Here is a 17,222-nt window from a genome sequence, read left to right as displayed (position 1 = left end):
TATACCTACCAAGAGTAAAATCACAGAAACTGATCTATGTGTCTTAATTTTTTTCCAGAGCTGTATATATTTGAAAATTATTTTCATGACACATTTTCATAATTTTCTTAAATATAGGACCTTTATTTGTAAACGTAGGGTTTGTATCCCCCAGGATACATTGCCCATTTCAGGTATAAACTCTTTTACATGTTTCTAATAAGTTATTAAACAAATTTTATAATATTGTAAGCAATGTATCTATCCTGTCGTTGTATGTTTTGCAGTTTAATAAACAAAAAAACAAATCAGAATCAATTCATTTTATGTAGCAGGAATTAACGAATGAATCAAGTCTGTAAAATAAAAAAATTGAACCCAATCATTCATGCAGCGACAGTGGAAAGGAAAAACTCCCCTTTAACAGGAAGAAACCTGCAGCAGAACCAGAACCAGACTCACTGCAAGCGTCCGTCTGCCACTACCTGTGGAAGCGCTGCATAGAAATACCTTGAATACATATATAATACACAATAAATTAAAATAATCCACCTTTGAGGGTAAAATAAAGCTTAAGATATATTTAAATAGTGAACATCTATAAATTTAAGAGTCACTATTCCTCTTTTGTACCCCTCACTGGGAAACGTTTAAACTAGTGGTATAAGACATTTCATGTCTTATCTAAGCTGTTTAAATGTAATTTTAAAAAATATATATTAAATCACTCTTAAAGAGCCAAAATCAAGTGATCTCACATCAGGATGTGAAGTGCAGGTTTCTGCCCTCTTGTCCACAGCTTGTGAAACGTCCGTATCCCCCCAAAACTTTAGAGTAACTTTTTAAAAAAAAAATGTACTTTTAGGAGTATTTTTACTATGCTGTACTTTTACTTTTACTTCAGCAATTTTATTACTTGAGTAAAATTTCTACATCTCTACCCACTGAATGAAAAACAAACATGTTTTAACCCAACATTCACCAGACACAAACCTGCAGTTTTTTAATGAAAGAAACTGATTTGGAAACATTTTCTTCTGCCCGACTTTAATTTCTTGTTATTTATATGAGTTATTGTCGTCTTGGTGTTTAAAATACCAAAGATTTCCACTTAGTTTTCTATTTCTGTCCATCTTAAAGAGTTAATTTTGTTTTATTTCAAGCGTATTAAGATTTTTGCACCAACTGGACTAAAATTCTTGGTAAGATTTTGTGTTTTTGAAGCGTAAAGTAGATATTACCTTCATACTGTTGATTAATAAAACCCTTGAGAGCAGAAATAAAGATAACCTGCAGCAGATGAAGAGGTGGAGATCTAATCAGTCGCCCTCAGACCGATTCCCTCTCAGTCATCCGGTTGTTGATGTGCGTCGTGTTCGAGTCATTTGCAGATTATCGGGACACGGCGTTCAAAAAGCCATATGGTGATTAGATTTTAATTTCTGCTTCTTCTGAGCAGCGAGAGAGACAAATCTGTCAGAGATGATTCATCTTCATGGACAAAAACAAACAGCTTGTCTGCTTTGTTTATCTCTGTGTTTAGATTGTAACTTCTGCTGCAGAAAGCTGCATGCATCATGTTGCTGCTGAAATGCTAAACCAAACGATTTTAACAAACTTAAAATACAAATAAATGGCTGTCTCTGTGTGTGATGAGTTTTTGTTAAATAATATTGAAGGTATTTTCACATTGATGTATAACAGGTATAAAAACAGTTTTGATTTGATTGATAAAATAATATTTAAAACAAAAAATTCCACTGAATTTCCACAACAAAATACAATATTAGATGTATTGTTTCAGGCATTTTTTGATGTTTAGGTTTTTAACTGTGTGGGTTTTCATTTTTTATGTAATTTCTACAAATGCCAACATCCCACAGAAGAAATTGTATCTATACTTTTTTTTCTTTTTTTTTTTTTTTTACAAAGGTTTACATAACTAAAAATAGAAATAGAACAACAGTTCTTTAAAAATGACAGCAAAATATCTATAGTAGAAATTACCTCCCCCCAAAAAGGTCTAATAGCATCTAAGCAAGTTTTATTTCTTTGGACTGAGGTTTGCAAGCTGCAGATTGTTCTAGAGTCTACAGGGCCACATAAAACCTATGGCGGACCAGATTTGGCCCCTGGACCTTCAGTTTGACACGTGTGCTAAACAGTTTATTATGACGTCATCCTGGCAACTCAGTTTTCAAAGTGAAATATTTTATATGGATTAATGACATGAGCCACAAAAAGACCCCTCCTGATTATTAAGTCAATGCCCTGTTACCTAGCAACCAAAGCGGAGCTCCGCCCACTTCATTATTAGAAGATTCCGGTTGGTCAGCTGGTTTTACCCATGTTTGCGCTGCATAATGGCTGCTGGAAAAGGCAAGTGTTTTTTTGTTGTTGACTTATCATCCAGAAACCACATGCTGCATCATTCTTGGCTGTGCAGGAGGCTCCACTTCTGCTTTTCAAAGATGTACAGTTGCATCTGTTTGCAGCCATTTTCAGGTGTGAGTGTAAACACTGAGTTTGTCAGCAGCAGATTATTTGGATTTAAAATGTCAAGATGTCATAAAACAGCTCAAAACAGGCAGAAGTGACCAGACTAAAATCTGATCATCTAAGAATGATTTTGTGTAAAAAGTGTAATTAATTTACCAATCCTAACCTGTTTAAAGAAGCTTAGGCTCTCCTTAAATTTATGAACTAATAAGGAAGGACGTTACTTTTTCACACAGTGAGTAATTCGTTTAGCCTGAGGTTTCAGGTCACTTTCTGAACTTAAACACAATGAAGCACAAAGGAAACGTTGGGAAAACACAACAGAAAATAAACTCTTGATGTTTTCCAGTTGAATTTCTGTCTCTAGCGTGTCATGAAACCAAAGACTCGGGTCTGTAGATTAGTTGAGTTTGGCAGCTGGACATCACAACTTTTCATTGTGAAACAGTTTCCTGAACCTTGGTTGGATTATCCTCATTTTGTGATTTTAAGCAACTTTGAAAAGCAGATTTAGCAGATTATTATTATTATTATTACGACTTAAAATTGGTCTGTAGTTTGCGTGCAAACTCTCTGATTTAACGTCTTTCATGATGTTTAAATATAAATTATATTCTATAATAGATTTTTTTTCTCTTGTCCATTAGTGTGTGAAAGTTGCTTGTTTGTAATGTTCTTAAATCTGAACATTAAAAAGATCTTTGGGTTCTGATTTATTTAAAAAAAAATCCTCTTTAAGTTTTTGGTTTTGCTGTTCTTCCAATTTATGAATTTATGTACTAAACATATATTATGGCGTCTCAATGGGATATTCCAGCTTAATAAAATACAATATTATGATTTGTTTAGTCTCTAAAGGTTTAATGAAAATATTATGTAAAAAAAAAAAAAAAAATCTCATCTGTGTCTCCAGTCAGAGGCGTTTTCCAAATGGCTGTAAAACAGACTGCTACAGGAGATCCTTTCTGTTCAATTAACAAGAGTAACAATAACATTTAATTTTTCTTTTGGATAAATAAAGTATTTTAGAATTTAATTGAATGACTTTGAAGAAAATAAACTTTAATAAAGTGACTCTTAGAACAAAGACTTTCACCTGATGACAGAAATTAATGAAATTATTAAAGTTCCCATTCTTTTCTATTTTTACCATTTCAAGGCGTTTTTAAGAACATTTCTCTTTATCTTATGTTATTAAGGAAAACCTTATAGTTGGCTGTCATTTTCAAATTATCTAAATTGAACAAAAATGATTTCTTTCAGCATCTGTGGTTGACAATTAATTAATCTGGATCAAATTCAAAACAAGTAAACTCCAAATTTTTTTCCCCCACTGCTTTAATACTTGTATTGAACACTGATTGGTTATTTCAACAACCTTCTCAACTGTTTGTTTTCCTGCAGCTTTTTACTCATTCTGCACTTTACAGTCGATGCAAATGTTGTGTTGCACAGAGAAACTTTGTTGTGCAGTGCAATAATCCAACTCCACTTCCAACATGAACCTCGGTGTAATTTATCTTCAAAATGTCACTGCTGCAGAATAATTTTAATGTTTTTAAAGGATCAAATTTACATAACGCAGTGCAATGCAATATTTCAACTCTCAGTGTAAGATGGACCACGGTGCTGTTTTGTATTTTATATGTATTTTAGAGCGAGATTATTAGTTAGATGTTGACAAACTGCGTAAAATCGCACAAAAACAAACATTAATCAAAACATCTTGTTTATAACAGAGACTGTAAAACAAGTCATAGTACTCCATTTACTGTTTGCCACATTATGTGTTTACTTTTTTAAAATATATATATTATTTGGTTTTCTGCAAAATACAGACCCAACTCATTTGTGGGAATCGTGAGGATAAATTACACAGGTTGGTGTCAGACAGCCGATCCAACATAAAACATAAGCCAAATCAAATATGTGAATCACAAACATGGCCTCCCTACCTCATCAGTCGACGCCAGAGGTAAACTCCAGGCTCCCGGGCCGAATCTGGACCGCCACAGCTATTTATGTGGCCCTCAAGGCTCCACACAAATAGAATTTCAAGATAACAGTTGTGTGCTTAAATATTATTTTATCAGTCAAATCAAGTCAGTTTTTATTTGTGTAAATTACATCCTCCTTTCAGAATGAGATGTTTTAGGGCGTCTTGTCACTTTAAATCCAGATAAACTGTAAGTCGCCACGTCCCCAAGTCAACTTTCACACAAGCAGATACACAATTATACAACCATACCAACATCTTGACCCGGACTCAGACACAAACGCAGAAGTAGAGCCTCCTGTATGGAGTGAAAATAGTCCCAAAATACCTGTACAGACTATTTTCACTCCATACTCCTGCAGTGACTAATGGTAAACCAACAAAGCCTCGTCGCTTTTGTACAGCAGATTAAACCAGCTGACCAAATGTTGCATCCTAGAAGTATTTTATTTAAATTATTGCTATGTTTTTAAAGTTATGGATAAAACACTCTTTTATTAATTTACTCAAAATATTTTATTTGCCTAGTTATTTTTGTTCAGCCACAGACATTTTGGAGAGTCTGAGCTGCGCGCCATGTTTGTTTGTTTGTTTGGTAGTGTCAGTTGTAATGTTGTAGCTCTGGGAGAAGAAACTTTGTAAAGGTTTTGTTTCTGTGCGTCGGTGCCCGGCTGCTTCGGAGAAGAACAATTACAAAAAGATACACACAACGTGGGGCAAATAAACAACTGTGCCAAAACAGAAGAGAAAGTTTATTGTTTCTTTCTAGAGAATATCTGAGATTAATCTCAAACTTTCTAAAATTTTTCTTTCAAAATCTACTTTTTAAACTTAGAAACATCCCTGTTTTTCTTGAAAATTTCTGAAATTAATCTAAATATTTTTCTGAGTGTTTTGGCAGAAATTGTCTTCTCTATTTTCCCTATCTGCGGCCCTAACATGCCTCCGTACATTTTATATCTTCATGTTAAATGAAGATATGTTCATTTAAAACATATATGCTATTTAACAGCGGCTTTTTGTTTCTCTTGGCTCCTCTCCTCATGTTGATGTTAAAGTAGTCAGATCACGTGACCAAGCCGGGTGGGCGGGACTTCTCCGCCATCGACCAATAGCAGCGCAGAACGCGAGCAGGCTCCAGCAGCAGCGGTTCTGTGGTGCGCGTGGATGGGGAAGAGGAGCCCGACCCGAGAGAGACGGAGAAACCCAAATAACGGTACACTGCAGCAAACACGGAGCCCGCATGTTAACCGTCCCGCCTCCAACCCGCTTCCCGTGATGTTCACATCTGAGCGGACGGACGCGGCGAGCGCGTTTTAAAAGCCGAGGGACGGCAGCGGTCCACCATTGTGTGTGCGCAGAAATTGGAAGAATGGCCTGGATGTGGAAGGTAAGAGCTGCTTTCTGCCTCTCATTCTTGCTAAAAATAATCAAAACGAGTGGACATGTGGAGCCCGAGACGTGGGTAGGTCTTCGTCTGGGAGTATTTTAGCTGTCGGATGGTGAAATACGAGCAGAAGCAGCAGCAAGTGTTGCAGGGAATGATGCTCCTTAAGAGGTAATTAACCCCCCCGGTTTATATCAGATGTGGGTTTCCGGGTTTTTTTCTTATTGCTTGGTGATTTTGGGGTGTGTGCAGACACTCAGGTTGTGTTGTTTGTGTTTTGTTTTTATTTTATCTCCATCTGGCCTGCTGCCAGGCTGGTGAAGGCCAGCCAGGCTGTGAGAACAACATCCTTCAGGTCCAGGTGTTTACATGCTGAGCTGAAGGGAAGTAAACAAACGAGCCCTACCTTCACTCTGGAAACTCTCCTATTTAACAAACACTGCATTTCAAACTGCAAATCATCACAACCTCCATCTCCACAATATAAACACATTACCTGCAGCATCAGACTGTTTAAATTCCAGTTTTTGTCTGCAGCACCAATTCAGAGCAAATGATGAATCCAATTTCTATACATAGTCCAGATTCAGATTCATTTACATGATTAAACCATTTTAGTAGAAATTAAGTTTCTACCAAGGGATACCCAGCCGAACATGCATGTGGCAACAGTGGACAGGCACAAGTTTGTACTATTTTTGAGTTTATTTGCTATTTAATGTTTGTCTTAAAATGTAAAAATGTGCCTAAATCTTTACAAATAAATCATGAAATTTGATCTCGCAGTCTGCTGTGCTGGGAAAATGATTAGGAAATACTGCATGTCAAAATTTTCTGTCGACTTTGCTGGTTAATCTGATTTGCTAAGTACTTTCTTTTAACACTTTTATCTCAATGGCTTCTTCTTCAGTAAAGACCAGATTTTTGGATTGTAGCACACAGCTCAGGTTAACCTTTGCAGCTCCTCCAGAGTAAACTTTGGCAATGTTAGTGTTAGTTTCTGTTGCCAAAAATAACGAACCAACGACATGAGAGAAGAGAGAAACTGTTTTAGAGTCTGGAAAATACAATTGATGCATTAAGTCAACAGAATAGAAGAACAACCTCATATTGTTCGCAATCTTGATTTGCAGGTTTTCCCTGTTGTCGTACATTTTCCCCGCATAGGTGAAAGGTCATCTTTCCTGTTAGTTTGCATGTTTTTGCATGCTTGCTTGAAGGTGGAAGATGCCTTTTGTAGATTATAGGAACTTGGATAGTCTGAGTTATTACAGCTTTTAATTTGGGATTAATAAATTCCCACAGCATCAATGTTTGGCAAACTGGTGTTTCTGAAGACTCATTGAGCTAATTAAAGATAAATATGGAAGCACAAGCTTCGTCAAAAACAAAATTCCCATTGATGTTAATCTGAGAAGCTACATTTGCAAGACGGAAATAACTCGTCTGCTGTTGGTATCATGTCCTCAGGTTGTCAGGTAGCTTCAGTTATAGTTTTTGTCTGTTTCTGAGTCAAACACCAGTTTTAGTTCGTTTTTCTTTTTTTCCTCAAAGTCTCTTTTTGATTTTGTCAGTTAACGAAAATGTTTTTTTGCTTGTAATTTTTGTTATTTTGATCATTATCTTCTTTGATTAGCTCTGTGCAAGCTGCACTATTTTTACCAAGCTGTTTTTTTATGTAAGTTTCTATGTTTCAGATTTCATGTAACATTTTTTTTAATTTTTTATTTTTATATATATATTGGCAATTAAATATTTGTGGTTCTAATTTTTAACCAAACAGAAAAAAATGAAAGATTGTTGTGCAACTTTAAGAGCATCAGTGAATTTGCTGTTGATGATGAGTTTTCAGTAGCGATCAGGTCTATTTGCTGCTGATTCTCATTCTGATCACCCATGAGGGCCGATCACTGCCGATCACTGCCGATCACTGCCGATCGCTACCGATCACCTGGATTGGCTATTAATTTTATCACATAACACATACTGTAAGTGCTTCTATGTGATCTGGCAATAAATTCACCTAGTTTAGACATAAACAAGTTGCTGTTTTGAGCAACTTTTCAGTCTAAAGGACTGAAAAACCTGCAATCAGTAAAATAATATTTAACAGTAAGGATCTGCACCTTAATTATACACGAGTCAAATAAATCTCACAACACTGCCTATATCAAATAATGTCAAGAAAAAAGGAAACATTCATTCTAAGTCAAATGCAGGTGGCATCAAAATAAACAATCCTGAGTTACTGAATCAAAACTTCCTGAGAGCAAAGCTAGCTGAGTAATGCTGGTTCTGATTGGTTGGTTCTGATAAGCGGAGTAATTCTGCAGAACCAGGACGAGACAGAGGAGATTGATTATCTGTCTTATGTTAGCACAGTCAAAGTTTTAGTACATATGTAAAATCTTTTGCTTGTTTAAGTTACACGCTGCAGCTTTTAGCAGACGTTTGGTGAGAGTTCACTGCGGTTGGAGGTTGAACGTCTGTGAAATATTATGTTGCATCCTAGAAGTATTTTATTTAAAATGTTACTGTTTTTTAAGTTATGAATAAAGCACTCTTTTATTCATTTATTTAGTATATTTTATTTGCCTAGTTATCTATGTTTAGCTGCAGAAGTTTTGGAGAGACTGAGCTGCGCCTGGTCAGTTGTAACGTTGTAGCTCTGGGTGAAGAAACTTTGTGACGGTTTTGTTTCTGTGCGTCGGTGCCCGGCTGCTTCTGAGAGAACAATTACAAAAAGATACACACAGCGGGGGGCAAATACAGTTGCCAGAACTGAAGAAGAACTCATGAGTGTAATTATGTCCCAGTATCGCGTAGCGGCGGTCCAACATCGAGAGCAGAACCAGCGTCTTACACCGCCAGCTCGATGAATTAAATAATTTTTCAGGTTATTTGTTTGGCTTTCTGACCGTCATGCTCATCCAGCTGAGTGCTGGTAGTTGTGCGCTGCTTTATCTGCTGTCTCATTGCTCCGGATGTCTTTTTTTCCTGCAGTGAGCCTTGATGTAGCCAAACTCTGTCAAAAGATTGTTTTTTAAATGTCGTATTAGATTTGTTGTGTTGATGCATTGTGACCTGTTTCACCTGAGGTAATTTTCCACCGCAACACGCAAACTTCCCCGTTTGCTCTGAGCCTTAAGGTTCCACACGACAGGATTTGTTGCTGCGCTTGTGCAGTGAGAAGGAAAGAAGAGAAGAGCTGAACACGCAGGCTTACAGGTTTTGGTGATCGGCAACAAGAGACCGTGATCGGCGATCACCGATCATACACTTTTTCACGGAAATCGGACGATTATGATCGGTGGCCGATCGATCAGCACACCTCTAGTTTTCATACTGAAAAAATTTGCATTTTCAGTTTTTATTCATTCATAAGCAGCAAGACAAACCACTATTTTCAGCCTACAAGTATTATGTATTTGAGATAAAGAATACCAAACGTTTTCATCTGTAATTATTAAAACTAATTGCTTTGTCGACATATTTAACTTGAGTTCTGGGAGAAATTTAAAATGATTTTAACTGTAATAAGCCTCTGGTAGCTTGGTGTCAAAATAATTGAGAAAATCAGCTTGTTTACAACCAAAGATCAATAAAAAATTTCAGAAGCGGAATACAATAGGCATGCAGCACAGTTTAACTCTGCCAAAGCTCATTAAGTGGCGATATTGAATTATCGCCCTCTCCGATCCACAGCAGAGTCGCTCGATGCCATTGATCTCACTGTGTTGAGGTTTTTATTTCCAGCTTTTACTTCATGTTTTGAAACAACTCTGCTGGGTAAATCTTGACATACAAGCCACCTACGAGATTTCTTAACTTTCTGAGCTGTCAGTCATCTAATACCCTCCTCCTCCTCTTCCTCGTCGGGAAACGGTTTCCCTCAATGTTTTACTTCAAAAGCTTCACCGCGTCCTGCTGGTTCCCCTCGTTATCGCAGACGGCGCTTAATTTCACACCGGATTTGGCTGCATAGTGTGTTAATATATTTCAAAAACAGGGAACAAAGGAAAAATAATTACACTGCACAAAGCGCTGAGTGACTGAAGGAAATGTAATCTGGAGGTGGACAGCAGGAAATGAGGTGTGGCTTTAAATTAAATCTCAATTGTTATGGTTTCCGTTTAAGTTGAGTTCAGATGCAAAGTTTTATGAAGAAGTTTAGGGAGAACCTGGATTGTTCTGCTACTGGCTCGGTAGATGTCCGTATACATCACATTATGAATCCGAAACATTCAAGAGAGCAGATAGGTGCGAAAAAAAATCAATATCATTTAAATTAATCATAATAAAGATCAGAAATACATTTTGCAGGGGCCAGAATGTATTGATAAAACCTATTATGCTGCTAAAATATTAACAAATAGCAGATGAAATAATCAATCTTTTCAGATTGATCAGTCCTTACAGGATTCTGCTTTTGTTTTTGTGATTTCTTTGGAATCAAAATAACAGATTTATCGGTTATATGTTAGAAAGTTTACCATATTTGTGCTTATGTATGATGGTAAATGTGACTTATAAGGTCACATCAGAGGGCGAGACAGCAGAGTAAGTAAGAAATACTGCCACCTGCAGGTGGGAGTTAGCGTCACTTACAACCAAAGCTTTTGACCATTTTTACTGAAAATTTGCAATAAAATCACTGTTGTGCTTTAACAGGAACATAATGTGGGAATCTGTTCATTTTACATGAATTTCCAAGGTGGAAAAACAGTTAAAAACTGGAGGGACTGTGTTGCTGCTTCTTTTCTATTTTCCAAAACCAAAATTTCCAACAAAGGCCGTGGGTGGTAACAGGTGGTTTGATTTGCACGCACTTCCAACTTGGTTGTTTTGAAAAAATATGTATGATTTATTTCTTGTAAAAAAAAATAGAGACAATTAATTACTAAAAATGTCTTACAACTTAGTCGAAAACAAAAATAATCTTAATTTGATGTTTCAAGCTCTAAAAAGTGGTCAAAAAATCCTTTACGAAACTTCCCGTCAACCAGACATTTACCCAACAGCAGACCTCCACCAAGCGCCGGGTGTGTTTCTAATTACTCAAATTAATGGGAGGGTCCAACAATTAACAACGTAATCTAAACAGTTCCAAATATAAAAATGATAAATTTTGGTTCTAAACTAACTTAAATATGTCCTAACTGCCCAAAGAAGAAAACTAAATTGGTAGAAATTACAATTCACAAAATTTTGCATAAATGGCCACAACAGACTGATTCATGTAATTTGGCGTCTGGAGTCTATATGTCCACATAAAGAGCTGCGGCGGGCCAGATTTGAGAAAACAACGTATTCAAAGCAGTAATTAAGCCCAAATTGTACAAGATTCAGCTTTGTAAAAAATTAAGAAACCACTTAAAATTATCAATTTATCTGATTTTACTCTTTATAGGTCTTTGTTTGAGTAAAATGAACATTGTTCTTTTATTCTATGAACTACTGGCAGCATGTCTCTGACATTCCAAGCAAAAAAAATGGTTTTATTTGCAGAAAATGAGAAATGGTCAAAATAATGAAGAGATGCAGAGCTTTCAGACCTCAAATAATGCAAAGAAAACTAGTTAATATTCATTTAGAAACAACACTAAAGTTTTAAGAGTTCAGGAATCAATATTTGGTGGAATAACCAGGAGGTTTACGATGGGGCTCAGTGCAGTGGGCTCTTAGTTTTTTACAGAGCTGCATTTATTTTACATTTAATATAAAACACCTTCGTCTGTCAATATGTTTTATCCTCAACTGGTGTTTTAGCTTCATCTGACTCAAATTCACTCAAGGAATGATTGCATTTTAGGTGATAAAATGTTTATTTTCTTATTTTAAAAAAGAAAAAGGTTTTTTTTTTCATCTCTTAATGTATTTCTAATATAAAAAAGATTTAAGTGGTTAAATTATAAATCTGTACAATTTTTTCCAATTGATTAATTAATTGTCAGCATAGTCGATTACTGAAACAATCATTAGCTGCAGCCTTAATTGAATCGTAGTCTGTAGGAGCTGTTTGGACAGATAAGCCACGTTATATAATTAGTAGGTTGCCATGTTGTGGTGTGATCTGTGCAGAAACATCCATTCATAATGACGCGAGCGAACTCAGTTCTTAATCTCTCTGCTACGCCTCTGTGAGATTCTCCATTCCTGCGGTTTTATGTGCAGGATACCTGCTGAGCGCGGTGGTGCATGCAGAGTTCCCACTGTTGTTAGGTTGTGTTTTAATTGAGGAGAGTTCATCCATGAAGAGCAGCTGAAAGCTGACTGCTCTGTCCCAGCAGCAAAGAGTTCAGCTCTGCATCTCTTCCCATCAAAGCAGAGCTGCTGCTGCTGCTGCTGCTCACAACTTCAGGCAGGACGAGTTCAGAGGAACAGGTTTCAGTGGTCACACTGCAAAAACACAAAGTATATCCAAGTATTTCTGTCTAGTTTCTATTGAAATAACGCAAAACTAAATTACAAGTAACTTTTCTGGAAGATATAGGAGCTTATTTTAAGTAAATAATTCCTTAATATTGATGAAAAACTACTATTTATACCAGCAGATTATTTCACTTGTAACATGGTAATACTTTCCTAGTACTGGAACTTGAACTTTTTCATCAATATTAAAATTATTGACTTAAAACAAGCTGCTGTATCTTGCTGAAAAGGTACTTGTAAGTCAGTTTTGTCTTATTTCTAGTGCGCTAAGTAAGCGTGTACTGTGACAATTAATTGCTGATTGTTGTAGTAAGCAATTACTCAATAAATAGCATGATAAATTAAAGTGAACTCAGTAATTTCCATTCGGATTATTAATATTTTCTGAAGTGCAATTTTGCTTATAGAGACTTAATAATCTGTTTTATTTCTGGTTTCAGTTGTATGTGTTTTTTTGTTGCAGTTTTGTTTATTGTTTTCAGTTCTGGTGTTTTATTTTTGATATTTAAAATACCTTCCAGTGTTAAGTGTTCTTTACAAAATTAAAATGAGATAACTTGCATTATACCATTATCAATAAAATACTTGCAAATGGTCTCAAAACAACAATATTATCATTTATCGCAATAATTACTGGGACAATTTATCATCCAGCAACAGTCTAGTACTCAGATTTTTGCTCTAGATCAGAAATATCTGTTAAGATTTTGTGTTTTTGCAATGCATGTGTGTGTGCACCACAAAGACAATTTGAAGATTTTCATTAATTAATGGGTTAACATGCAAACAGGCTCTCGTTTGCGTGTGTTGAGAGACTTTGTTGAAGCTTTTTGTGAGTGGCCCAGTTCTTACCAGGGATGAATGGAGCTTTTTACAGAGTTCCTCTTGTGTAACTACATAAAAACCTAATAAATAGGCCTCTCTCATAGTTTTAAATAAAGCCCTCTAGTGAGAGGCTGAATGGAGCTGGAACTCTGGTTCAGATTTTTGTCTTCTTTTCCCTTGAGACGTTTCACACTTTTGTCCTTTTTCCTCATTTTGGACGCTGAAGCTCTAAGAATCCTGCATAAAACCTTAACAGTTAAAAACATCTCCTTTGTATTTAAGTAGGTCTCTTCATAAAATAATAACTACGTAATTTGTGAAAGTAAATACATAAATATGCCCATGAATAACTAAATCAATGGGAATTTAATTTGTTTTGTCTTTATAAGTTAAGCAGATAAAAGACATGGAGTTGGTTTGATGGGTGGTGATTGTATGTGGAAGATTTTTCAGAAACAGAAAAGTTGCTGTATTAGCTGCCACAATATTAGCAGTGGCAGAAACTACAATTTGATTCAGAAAGAAAGAAAAGACTGGTGGACTCAGACACGCAAAAAAACTCCCCTGGATGTCCAAGATGCTAGCTGCCCTCTTATAAGAGTAAGGAATATAAAAGCTAGGTTAAACGTTGTTAAAAACATCCAAAAAAGTCAACGCAGTTCTTGAAAAATATCCTTTTATAGAAGAAATACTGCTAATAAAGGAATGATAGCTGTGTTCCATTACAAATGTGCACAAAACTTTGTCAATAAACACAATTTTGCAATTTCAGTGTTTCTATTAAATAAGAAACATAGTTAAAATCACATATGGTTAAGTTTGTTCATGTGATAAGTTATAAAAATAACATGGCATGGCTTCATCGTCCTACCAGTTCCTGTCATCTTTATTTGTCGTTTCCACCAGTAGCAACATCCTGTGGTTGATCAAGTGCTTCCATTGCAGTTTTCGAAAATATATTACACCATCTTTAGCGCAAAAATGTTTTATTAAAAAATGTGAAGTTTTCTTAAATTCCACTTTTAAAAAAAAGCAAAAAAAAATACCAGTGATTATTTTAAATGTAATTGTTTGTTAAACTTTTTTAATCAAAAATATAATTTATTTCATATTTAAATACGAAATAAAATAAAATTTTTGTTTCAGATGTTATTTATGATGTAGAATAATTTATTTTATAAATAAATTATTTTTGTAATTTATTTATGAAAATAAATGAATAATTTATTTTTTACAATTCCAATTGTGCAGTTAAATGGTTAATGGAAATGAAGCTACTGTCACAAACCATACAACTAAAACAAGCCAGTATTAATATTTATCTCTCCTTACTTATAAACATCTCTGAAAAATCACTTCTGTTGGTTATTAAAACAGTGGGACGTGAACGTTGATGCTCTTATTTTGAAATGTAACCAGTAGATCTGTGTTATGAAAGGCAAGAGGAGACGGTGCTAAAGTTGGACCAGTTGTCCCAATCTGTCCACCGTAATTATATCTAAGATCTTCTGATATAACAGTAAACTAGTGAAACTAAATAAATAAAAAAATTCAAATAGCACCACCTGATTGGAGGTGTTTCCGTCCAATCAGGTGTTCTCCTTCAGAAACTCCTTCCTTTGGAAATTACTACTTCATCTGCAAACAGCCCTACTTAAATTGAGCTAATATTTATTTATTAAAGACTAAAGTTTGGATAACAAACATAAACTGAAAGCTGCAGCAGTAAAAGCCGGGCAGAGCGTCAAAAATGAGGAAATCCCTGCAGCATCCGGTGATTTCCACGAGTTGAAGACTTCAGACTGTCTTTGTCAGCAAAGGAGGTTTCAGCCTCCTCTTTTCAGGAGTTTTTTAGAAATTAACATTTTATTTCCAGTTTCTTATTTTGTACAATTTCTTCTATAAATATCCTTCTGTGTTATTGATGTATCAGTTTGTACTAATTAAACTGCAGAACAGATTTTATTTTAATTTTAGCAACACTGCAAAAACACAAAAATCTTAGCAAGTATTTTTGGTCTAGTTTCTAGAGCAGATATCTTAGTCCAGTTGAGGAAAGTTAAGTTAGACAAAACTAACTAATTAGCAGCTTTTCAGCACAATGTAGCAGCTTTTTTAAAGTCAATAATTCCTTAATGTTGATGGAAAAACTACTTGTTATAAATCAAATAATTGGACATTTTCCCTTATTACAGGTTAAAATCTCATATCCTGTAGATGTTTCCTATATTTTGCAAAAAAACAAACTTCAGTTTGTTTTCTCTTATTTCAAGTGTGCTAAGATATTTGTACTAGAAACTAGATAAAAAAATACTTGGTAAGATTTGATTTTTTTGCATTGAAAGAAAAATATGGAAGAGGATTAGGGACATGCAGAAAAAATTTGGACTTTTACCTTAGAATTTTGAATTTAGTCTCAGAATTCTGTTTTTTCTCAGAATTTAGATTTTATTCTCAAAATTCTGACTTTAATCTCAGAATTCCAACATTTTTTTATCTCAGAATTTTGATTTTAACCCAAAAATTCTGACTTTAATCTCAGAATTCTCACTTTTATCTCGGGTAAAAATCAAGAAAGTAGGATGAATTTTCTTCTGTAGCAACAGGCCGACTTAACGTCATTTAAGTAGAAATATTTTCTCCTATTATTAACAAAACTCAAAATAAATTATGCATTTTTTGAGAAAAAAAGAGGAGGAATCAGATTTCAGTCCAACTGTAGCTGAATCCTCTTCCTGTCCTGAACGACGGTCTTTTTCTCGCGCTCTGCTGTCGCCGTCCATCCTCTGAACCAACAGAGGCGCATTTAAGCGTGCGGCTGCTTTATTATGGAAATGTAACCTACATCTGTTGTGCAAACACACACACATTGACATGCTGCTGCAGAGTAAGGTTAGCTTTATTCACCAGCGGTGATAACCTTCCTGCTGTCTAATCCTGCAGAGCAGCAGTCACAGCAGCCAACACCGTGCTCACACAGGGAGATCATATCAGCATCCAGGAAGGATTTGCTGGATCGGACTTTGTGCAGTCGGTCTTGTTGTACAGGTGCTCTCTAATCCTGCAGTGTTTAATCGAGTGCCACTCTGAAAGTTCAGCTTGCTTGAACTTTGCTGACAGGAACTGCCAGAGCATAACTTCTTTTTTTCCCCCCTCTCGTTGGGCAAAAACACAAAGAAAAGACATCCGGGGTTTAATGAAAGAGTTGATATGGCAGCCTGGAAATTAAGTTCTGCTCTTTAGTTGTAGCCACGGTCAGCAGCCTAAAATTACATGTCACTCACTGCGAACCTCTGGGCCATAACCCCTATTATTACTGTACAAGCTTTCACAAAGGAGATGTAATGTCGACGCTGAAGTTTCACACTTTAATTATCCCTGAGCTGGAGCTCACAGAGGAAATCATACTGAAGGGAGTGAAGCCATATTTCTGAAATTATTCGAGTTGACATTACAGAAAAATACACTCCAATCAATACTATAAAACATAGTTTTTCTGTGTGATAAGTGGAGAATGTTGCAGACCACACGGACTGTCTGCAAACCGATGGACCAGTGCGTCCACTGGGCATTGAGTCAAGTTTAAAGTTTGGTGCTGAGGAGGTCGAGGGTTGAGGCTGGTGGTTTAGGAGTTCAGCCCCTTCACTCGGGTGAAAGAGGCTGTATTTTTAAAAATTTATTGAACTGATTAAAATTTATGACAACAAAACCATCTTAGAGAAGCTGAAACAATGGATGGAGACATTGTCTTAACTGCTACTAAAAACAGAAGAAATGCTTAAAAAAACCCACCAACTAGTTTTTGGCAATAAATAAATTCTTTTCAGTGACTGGAAAATGAGCTGTTCCAAAATCCTTTTGAATGTAACGTCACGAATCAGCAGGCACAGCCCGTTACCTAGCAACCCAATCAGGGCTCCAGCATGTTTGGTCAGCTGGTTTTACAGCTGTAGTGATATACAATGGCTGCTGGAAAAGACAAGAGTTTTGTTGCTGACTTACCGACCAGAAACCACTTGCTGCATTCTTGTAGATTGTGCAGGAGGCTCCACTTCTGCTTTTCAAAGATGTATGGTTGCATAATTGTGCTTCTGTTTGCAGCCA

At 35.8% G+C, this 17,222-nt stretch overlaps 1 protein-coding gene across 1 annotated transcript in view; it reads left to right on the top strand.

Annotated features, from left to right (window-relative positions):
* The first annotated feature begins 5,634 nt into the window (after positions 1-5,634).
* st6galnac3 (ST6 N-acetylgalactosaminide alpha-2,6-sialyltransferase 3) overlaps positions 5,635-17,222 on the top strand; it is a 92,563-nt gene continuing 80,975 nt past the window's right edge. Inside the window, exon 1 of the mRNA XM_005811456.2 lies at positions 5,635-5,864. Within this exon, the coding sequence (XP_005811513.1) occupies positions 5,847-5,864 (18 nt within the window). The 5' untranslated portion in view covers positions 5,635-5,846. The remainder of the gene's footprint in view (positions 5,865-17,222) is intronic.

The sequence above is a fragment of the Xiphophorus maculatus genome, chromosome 6, assembly GCF_002775205.1.
Source record: "Xiphophorus maculatus strain JP 163 A chromosome 6, X_maculatus-5.0-male, whole genome shotgun sequence".
NCBI classification, from domain to species: Eukaryota; Metazoa; Chordata; class Actinopteri; order Cyprinodontiformes; family Poeciliidae; genus Xiphophorus; species Xiphophorus maculatus.
The sequence above is the reverse complement of the archived record's forward strand: the minus strand, read 5'-3'. Positions and strand labels throughout refer to the sequence as shown.